This window comes from Chiloscyllium punctatum, chromosome 22, assembly GCF_047496795.1.
Source record: "Chiloscyllium punctatum isolate Juve2018m chromosome 22, sChiPun1.3, whole genome shotgun sequence".
Lineage (NCBI taxonomy): Eukaryota > Metazoa > Chordata > Chondrichthyes > Orectolobiformes > Hemiscylliidae > Chiloscyllium > Chiloscyllium punctatum.
The window spans coordinates 22,657,517-22,667,283 of NC_092760.1; the positions used below are offsets into that span (position 1 = coordinate 22,657,517).

A 9,767-nucleotide genomic window follows, 5' to 3' on the forward strand; every position below is an offset into this window, starting at 1 on the left:
TGGTCGAACCAAAGTCTTACACAACAGTAACATGACCTGCCAACTCATGTAGTCAATAGAAGGATGCAAGTATAGAATTAGACTGTGAAGTTCCTGAGCAGATTGATGTAAGAAGTGCAGGTTTAGGCAGATTTAAAAGTGGACACACATCAAACTACTGGAGAAGATAGTGAAGGATAAAATTAATTTCCATTTAGAGAGGTAAGATTTGATCAGTGACAGCATGGCTTTGTCAGAGAAGGTCATGTCTAACAAATATAGTTGATTTTTCCAAGAGTTGACCAAAGGTTTGGATGAGGATGGGTGTTTAGTGCTAGGAGACAGAAGGTGGTAGTGGAAGGCTGTTTAAGTGACGGAGCCCTGAAATCCAATGTGAAGGAAAGAATGTCGTATGCTTTCTTGACTGCTCTACTGACCTACGTTGCCATCTTCAGGGAACAATGGACCTGAACACAAAGATTTCTCTGTACATCAATTTTCCCCAGGGCTTTTCCACTAACTGTATAGTTTGTTTTTGAATTGAATCTTCCAATTATAGTACCATCTACAGATTGACATAAAAAGCTCTCCTCAATAAACTTCAAGAAATCTGCCCTTGCTAAACCCTTCAAACTGTGATTGCCTCAATTAATACTGGGGTTGCTGAAATCCCCTGATATAATTTCCCTGTTATTATTTTTATGCACATTGGTGAATTGACGACATATTGGCTCCTTAATTGTCTGCTGACTCTTTGGAAGACCTATAATACATACCTAACAATATTTCCGTGCCCTTTCCATTCCTAAATTCTACGCACAGACCCTCATCTGACAACCCTTCCAAGATATTGTCCCTCCTCCCTGCAGTAACTGACTCCCTTACTAATAATACCTTTACTGTTTGAACCCTCCCTGTCCTGCCTGAAGCTCCTATACCTGGGTATGTTAAATTGCACTCTTGTTCCTCACTCAACTACATTTCTACGATGGAACAACAACATTGCAGTTCCACACATTTCCTGAGGGGCAGCTTTTTCATGCAGAGGGTGGTGTGTGTATAGAATGAGTTGCCAGAGGAGATGGTGGAGGCCAGTAAAATTACAACAGTTAAAAGGGATCTGCAAAGGTACCTGAAAAGGAAGGGTTTAGAGAAATGTGGGCCAAATACTGGCAAGTAGGATTAGGCCAGTTTAAGATATCTGGTCGGCATGGACAAGTTAGACAGAATGGTCTGTTCCTGGCTGTATAACTCTATGATTCTATATCTTTCAGTCCATATCCTTCACTCATCTTAAAGTTAATACACCTGGCATTAAAGTAGAGGCCATCCAGCTTCACTTTACTTCTTGGAGACACCAATGACTGAATGCACTCTGCCTTGGTTCCTCTTCTAATTTATGCTGTCAGTATGCTGATCGTTTGGATCAAGTATGATTGTCCTCCATAAGAGTGTCTATGTTTAGGTCTTCAGGTGGCTGAAGAGGCCAATCTGGGATCCACAGATTCATTGCATTGTGGGAATTGGTGGATGGTAATGGTGGTTGGAGGTGGGTCTTCCTGATGTTCCGTCTGTCATTGCGCAAGAGTTGCTTCTGTTTGGTGGCACGGTGAAATAGTTTTCATGGCATACAGCTCTCTGCTGGAAAATGCTTATCCAGTGATTCAGGATTGTAGCCGTATCCTCCCAGTTGTTCATGTTGTTATAGAATTTCTTGAGGTTGGTCTGGAAATGTGAAACATTTCTTTCGACCACCAGGGTCACACTGACCTTCCTTCAGCTGGAGTACATGATCTGTTTTGGGAAACATGAATTGGGCATTCAGATGACATGGCTGGTCCACTGGAGTTGCTGTTAAATGATGGTGGTGGTGATGCTGGCTCTGTTGGCCTACTCTAAAAGTTTTAGTGTGCTTGTCTTCCCAGGTGATCTGCAGGATTTTTTGTCGGAATCTCTGGTGGTGTTCCAGTGCTTTAAGTTGCCTACTGTAGTCCGTGTTTCAACTCCATGTAGCAGTGTGGGACTTTGTAGACCAGAAGTTTAGTCTGGGGCTATAGATCATGGTCTTCAAATACCCTTCTGAGTTGGGCATAGGCTCCACTGGCACAATTGCGATGCTGTTGTATTTCTGCATCAATGTTGGCTTTGGAGGAGAGAAGGCTGCCGAGGTATGGAAAGAGATCACATTTTCAAGGGGATGGTTGTTGACCCTTGTTGTAGGAGGGGTGGTGGGACTATTGGGTGATGGTTGCTGGCATACTAGAGTTTTTTTTGTATGAAGGGTAAGGCTTAGGAACTTACATGCCTTGGCAAAGGCATTTAAAATGCACTATAGATCATCCAGAGTGTGCTGCGATGGCATTATCGTCAGCATATTGAAGCTCCAAGATAGAGGTGGTTGAGACCTTGCCCTTGGCCTTGAAGGTGGAAAAGCCTGCTATCCATATGGTAAATGATTTGAATTCCCTTGGACAGAATTTGGCCAGCAAGATTGAGGATAGCTGCAGTAAAGATGGTAAACAGGATTGGGGCAATGGTGCACACCTGCTTGACTACTATCTCCAAGGTGAAAGGCTCAGACTCCAATCACAATTGCTAAGCATTGTCACAGACACGTCATCATGCAGCAGCCTCAATTTCCTGATGAACTTATCAGGGTAGCCACATCTGCCCGAGAAAGCCTAACCATTAACTATGTCAAAAACCTTAGTTAAGTCGATGGAGGCCATGTAAAGTAGTTGTTTCTGTTCCTGACATTTTTCTTGTAATTGACATGCTGTGAAGATCATGTCTATTCTTCCTCTGGACGGACAGAACCACACAGCAATTCAGGGAGAATTGCCTCAGATAATAGCAGAAATCTATTGGCGAGGACACGTGCAAGTATTTTACCATGAGTTGACAGAAGGGAGATCCCTCTGTAATTCCCATAGCCAGCCTTGTCACACTTTTTGCTAACAGTCACAATCAGAGCATCTCTAAGCCCTGAGTGGAGTTCTTCTTTGTGGCAGAACTTGAAGAGTAAAGCATGTATGTGTTCATGGAGCACCCTCAGAACATAAAACAGTATAGCACAGGAACTAGCCCTTTGACCCATGATGTTGTGCCTAACAAGACACCACATTAAACTAATCACTTCTGCCTACCCTTGGTCTATATTTATTTGATTATCCAAAAGTCCCTTGAACACCCCTATTGTATCTGCCTCCAACACCAATTCTGGCAGCATATTCCAGACTCCTACCATTGTCTGTATAAAAAACATGTCCCTCACATCTTCTTTCAACTTTCCCCTTTACACCTTAATGCATGCCTCCAGGTATTAGACATTTCGAGTCTAGGAAAAAGCTTCTGACCCATCAACCCTATCTATGCAACTCATAATTTTATAGACTTCTATCGAATCTCTCCTGAACCTCCCCTGCACCAGAGAAAACAAGTGAGTTCTAACACAAACAAAAATCGCAAGAAAAGCTCAGCAGGTCTGGCAGCGTCTATGGAGACAAATCAGAGTTAACGTTTCGGGCAGAGTGACCCTCCCTCAGAACAGGCAGTCACTGAGGAATGTGATGTGGCTGTAGCTTTTAGCAAATGCTTGGTCAAACACCAGCAGAAACAGTGAAATTAATGACAGTGGACAGGAAAAAAGATTGGAATGGAAATCCTGTCAGAGACAGGAGCAGAACTTCTTCAAGGCAGGCATGCATAAAAGAGAAGTGACAGTCAGTCAAATATGAAATGAAAACCAAAAGAACTGCTGAGGCTGTAAATCAGAAACAAAAACAGAAATTGCCAGAAAAGCTCACCAGGTCTAACAGCACCTGTGGAGAGAAATCAGAATTAATGTTCCGGATTGAGTGAAACTTGCTCAGAATACGGGTTTTTCTGGCCTCTCCTTATAACTCACACCCTCTAATCCAAGCAGCACCATGTTAAACCTCTTCTGCACCTGACCAAAGCCTTCACGTTCTTCTAGTAATGTGGCAACTAGAATTGAATGCAGTACTCTAAGTGAGGAATAACCAAAGCTGCAGCATGACACCCTGACTCTTGTTGATGGGATTTGGGGAGAATTCCTTAAATTGGTTCCCTTACCAGCCAACAGCTTTCCTGTGACGTCACTTTGACTTTAGCTTAAAGCCATCTGTATAGCCTTAGTTATATAATTCAACAGGACTAGTCTCAATATCATTCATGTGAAGCCGATCCTAACAGTACAGCCCCTTCTTTCCCAGTTACTACAGCCAGTGCCCATGAATTGAAACTGTTCACTCCCAGACCAGCCTTTGAGCCACAAGTTTAATTTAGAGAATAAAATATACCTGTAGCCATCTGGTGACATCACATCACAGGTGGATCAATTTCCATTTATATATTTTGCATGAGAATCATGGTGCTGAAAGGTTCTTTCGTTTTAATGCAAGACAGTCAGACCCTTATATCTCAAATAGAAAAGTGTTGCTTTATAAACAATCTTTCCAATATAATAACCTATATAGTGCTGAACCAAGCAGTGTTAACTTGGAAATGACTACACAATAGTGTTGAGAAATGGTAACCAAATCAAATAATTCAATTTTTCCGCTAAAATCTAAGAAAGGTTGTCCAAGGAAAATGGATCCAAGTGATTATTTTTAATTTGTTGACACACAAATGTATATCAGGCCCACATCTATGGTTATGAGTGGCAATGATGCCTGTCATTGTCTATCATTTTATTTTTAACCCTGCTGCAGGGTTAACAGAAGCTAATTGAATGTATCCACTATTTAATTTTTAACATCTCTAACCATTGGATAATCTGAACCTAGAAATACTGACTGAATAGGCAATATAGAGTGCTTTTGGGCCCAAATTTTGAAGTGGAACAACTTTTCAGAATAATTTTTCCCTTTGATTTATTTTACTCTTTAATAACTATTTTTAATCTTAGTAGTAAAATAATGTGTGTGTCAAGGATAAATTTTGAATGTATACATTTTCAGTATGAAATGACTGACACTTCCATTTCGAATTGACAGCTATAATGGAGTGACGGGGCTGATTGAAACACATTGCGGCTGCTGTATGCCAAAGAAATTCAAAAAGCTGACTGCCAAAGCCACCTGTAAAAATGGCCAAATGATTCTTCTGGAATACCTCCTTTTCCAAGAATGTGAATGCAATTATGACATGTGTAAACCTGTCCAATAGAAGAAGATCCTATTTGGTGCAATAAGTGAGATATGCTCTACTGAAGGAATACAAATCCAGAACTACTCATCATCAATATTAACATGAACATAATTGCACTTTTTAATCAAGAGAAAAATGTTATAATTATGTTTAATAGAAATTTTATAATGAAGAAACATTCACTATTTTTTCTCTACTTGCTTTAGCTTTCTTTTAAAGTACATACATCCCATTTATGAAAGTTAATCTTATACTGTCTACAAAAAATAATAAACACTGAATTAAATGTTTAGAATAATAATATTTCATTTTTTTCATTTTCTAATACGGTTTAATTTGAAATCTCTATTGATAAAACCATCCTACTGAATATAGAAAAGAAAATCCACAAATATAATTCAATTTTATGTAGCTGAATCAATCCCAGCTAAATGTTTTATCATGTTTACAGGATGTTGATGAATTTCACCGCAAAACTGGCCTTTGACAGGGTCTTCCATAGCAATTCCGGACTGACTGCAGTATGCCTATGATAATGACATCTCTGCTCTCCCAGAAGAGAATTGTAATACCTTCGCAGTGACATACTGAAGAATTGGTCTCAGCTTCAATCTCAAGAAATCTCAAATTCTTTACCAACTCATCCCAGATCAAGTTCCAGATAATCCCTCCATTAAGATCAATGGTGAAGTCCTTCAAAGCGTGGAACATTTCCCTAATCTGGGAAGCTACCACCCATCTAAGGCTGATATCCGATGCAAAGATTCAATATTCCATGCAATCTGTGAGTGCCATTGTCAGTCACTGAAGGAAGAGAATCTTCTGTGACTCTGACATTTGGGCTGATCTTTAATCATCATTCTGATTCTTCTATATTGCTCTAAAACTTTCAAGATTAGATGAAGTACTGTAAACAATTGTGGCCCCAGCACTGATCCCATTGGCATTCCACTCATGACAGGTTGCCACCCCAGAAATGCCTCCATTATGGCTAATCTGTCTTCTTTTTGTTAGCCAATCCTGCACAGTTTGAGAGTGGGGAACTTAGGTCAGAAACAATCGATTCCAAGGATGAGAGGTTTGAATAGATTGTGCTTGTACTCAGTGAGTGTAGAAGAATGAGAGGAGACTGTATTGAAACATAAGATTTTTAGGAGCTTAACAGTGGAGAAGAGCAAATTCAGTGAGGTTATTTCCCCTTGTTGGAGCATCTAGATCCAGAGGGCATACTGTCAGAATAAAGGGGTCTGTTAGACTCTTTTCATCTTCAAAGGGTCAGTCCAATTTCCTCCTGACTCAGAGTTCATGGCACTTGAGGAAACCATAGTTTGGATTCGGGAACCCTTTGAGAAGTAACTTCAAAAAGGCCTTGTTCTTGCCCATTCCAACACATAAGTCATGTCCCCTGCAATATGGCCTTGTATAGTGCACCGAACAATTCATACCAATAGATAGAACATACTGGGAATAGAAGGGCTATGTCCTGAACCAATGAACCATGTAATCACAATGATGTGTGTGGAGCTACTCAAAAAGAAAAGCTATTATTCACAGATTTTCTTTGCGGAATAAAATGCTGTTCATACAACTCAATAAAAGTGCCAATTAAACAAACGATTAAATATCACTTATGGAAGCCTCAAATGTTTCACACATATTAATTTTATACAAAGAAACATTTAGACAGGAGCAGTGACAAGGAATCTCCTAGATGGACGATCAAACTCGTGAGCAAGTGATTGTCAACAACAATTCTTTTCTGACCAGTCTGCCATGTGATAAGTTGTGAAACGACTGTGTAAACAACATCTGCTGCACAACCCTCTTCAATCCTCCTTGTCATTTCCTTGAAAAATTCAAATAGGTTAGTAAAACCCTTTAAAAAACTGTGTTGACTATTCCAGATTAATTCCCACTTTTCCAAATAACACTGAATCCTATCTCTCAACATTGATATTAGTAAGTTGCCCTCAATCAAGGTCAGATTGACTGGCCTAAAATTACAGGCAAACCCTCGCATGTTTTTGAGTAATGGTATAAGTTCATAGACCACGAGTCCTCTTGTATCTTGCCTGAATTCTGTGGGGATTGGAAAATGATTCTCAAAAAGTCTGTTATTTCCCCCATGACTTCCTTTTGAAAGCCCAAGTGAAATATGCACCTTCAAGGAAATTAGTCCCTGCAGTAGATCCCTGATGTAGCTAATATTTCACATTCCTTATCTTTAACCCGAATGTTTGTATAATCCATCTTTTTTGTGAAGGCAGAAACTAAATATTGATTGGGAACCTCGCTCACATCCTCTGCAGCAACACACAAGTTATCACATATAATTGAGAGAGCCACAACCCTTTCTGTAATTAGTTTCTTGTTCTTAATGTACTGATAAAACATCTTTGGGTTTTCTTTAATTTTGTTGGCAGATATTTCCTCATACCCAATCTTTGTTTCCCTAATTTCCTTTCTCATTTCAATCCTGTACTTTCAATACAGCTCTAAGCTTCCCTAAGTATTACGTTTTTTAAGATTGTCGAAAGCTCTACTTTTCTGCACGAGCTTAGCTTCTGTGCATCTGGATAACCATGGAACTCCAGACTGAGCAATACCACACGTTTGCTTTGTGGTGACATGTCTACATTGTGCTAGCATCCTCTCTTACTCACTTAGTGCCTACCTGAATGCTTGCATCATACATGCCTTATCTTGCAATGCCATGCCAGTTAGTGCATTGGAACTTCAAATAAATTTAAAGGCTATGAGTACTGCCAAATGGATAAACTCTTACAGAGAGGTTGCTTGTCAGCAGAGATCTGTACACGTGGGTGTTGAATATCGGGGTCCCATAAAACTTTTTTTTCTACTATTTACTGTGGCATAATACTTCATTTAAGCAATTATGACAGCTGTGATTATGTTTCTGAAATTCTAGCATATAAAAACAAACTGAAAATTATAAAAAGAGGGATCATATCGAACTAGCGTGAACCATTTATCTGGTGCCAAAAGTATCTTATTATCAGGAGGCTGTTTTAAAAACTAAGAAATATTTGTTCTTCCAAAGAATGAACCATCAAATGAAGATGGACAAGGGATCAACAATTATCCAATGTGATGAGTGTCCATTGGTCAAAAGGGTTGAGATAAGTGATTGACACTATGTAAGTTACCGGCCCTGGAAATCTGAAATAACAAGTGCCAGGGGCAGAGGGGAGGCTTTTTAGGGGGTTCTCACTGATCAGATCTTATAAGTATCAGTCTTCATCAGGTCAGCTAACATCCGAGGAGCAGGAAAATCGATGTTTTGAGCGAAGGCCCTTCAGGAATAATGCAGGGAGGTCTGGTGTGGAGAGATAATTGGAAGGCGGGTGGGGCTGGGGAGTAGGTAGCTAAGAGTCCAATAGGTGGATGGAGGTGGAGATGAAGATGATAGATCGCAGAGGAAGTTGTAGCAGATAGCTGGGGAAGAAGATTGGCAGGTACGACAGGTCATGAGAATGGTGCTGAGCTGGCAGATTTTAACTGGGGTAAGGTAGGGGGAGGGGAAATGAGGAAACTGGTGAAGTCCACATTGATGCCCTGGGGTTGAAGTGTTCTGAGGCAAAAGATAAGGCTTTCTTCCTCCTAGCGTCGAGTGGTGAGGGAGTGGCAATAAAGGGGGCCCAGGACCTGCATGCCCTTGATGGAGTGGGAGGGGGAGTTGAAAGGTTCGGCCATGGGGTGGTGGGGTTTATTGGTGTGGGTGTCCCGGAGATGTTCCCTAAAGCACTTTGTGAGATGGTGTCCTGTCTCTCCAGTGCAGAGGAGACCACATCGGGAGCAACGGATATAATAAATGACGTGTGGATGTGCAGGTGAAACTTTGATGGATGTGGAAGGCTCCTTTGGGGCTTCGGATGGGGGTGAGGGAGGAGGTGTGAGCTCAGGTTTTGCAATTCCTGCAGTGGCAGGAGAAGGTGTCAGGAGTGGAGATGGGTTATTGGACCGGAACAGGTTTTCCTGCTCCTCGGATGCTGCCTGACCTGCTGTGCTTTTCTAGTACCACTCTAATCTTAAAAATCACACAACACCACGTTATAGTCCAACAGATTTAATTGGAAGCACATTAGCTTTCGGAGTGACGCTCCTTCATCAGGTGATAGTGGAGGGCTCAATCCTAACACAGAATTAAACCTGTTGGACTATAACCTGGTGTTGTGTGATCTTTAACTTTGTACACCCCAGTCCAACACCGGCATCCCCAAATCACTCTAACCTTGACTCTGATCTCCAGCATCTGCAGTCCTCATGTTCGCCGAGCAGTCTTCATCAGGCAGTCCTCATCAGGGAGATGGAAGACAGAGCAGAGGAACAGGACAAAGACCTAGGGAAGTGAGAGAGCAGGATGCTGGCCCCACTACTTTAATGTCCATGCAGCAGTCGCTTTGTCCTCTGTTATCAGTGAACCATTCCCAATTATGACAGTTGTTTACTTTCTTTCTGTAACTAACTCGTGTCATATCTAAACTACTGTTTCTTGACAAAGTGAATAGACTATCAGAACATTACTCACAAATCATTGCCTGCCTAAATTAGGGAACTGTGATCACGATCCCCCTAAAATTCATAATGGAGGA

At 41.0% G+C, this 9,767-nt stretch overlaps 1 protein-coding gene across 1 annotated transcript in view; it reads left to right on the forward strand.

Moving 5' to 3' along the window:
- LOC140493352 (intestinal mucin-like protein) overlaps positions 1 to 5,372 on the forward strand; it is a 99,751-nt gene extending 94,379 nt beyond the window's left edge. Inside the window, exon 14 of the mRNA XM_072591751.1 lies at positions 5,001 to 5,372. Within this exon, the coding sequence (XP_072447852.1) occupies positions 5,001 to 5,172 (172 nt within the window). The 3' untranslated portion in view covers positions 5,173 to 5,372. The remainder of the gene's footprint in view (positions 1 to 5,000) is intronic.
- Positions 5,373 to 9,767: the final 4,395 nt, after the last annotated feature.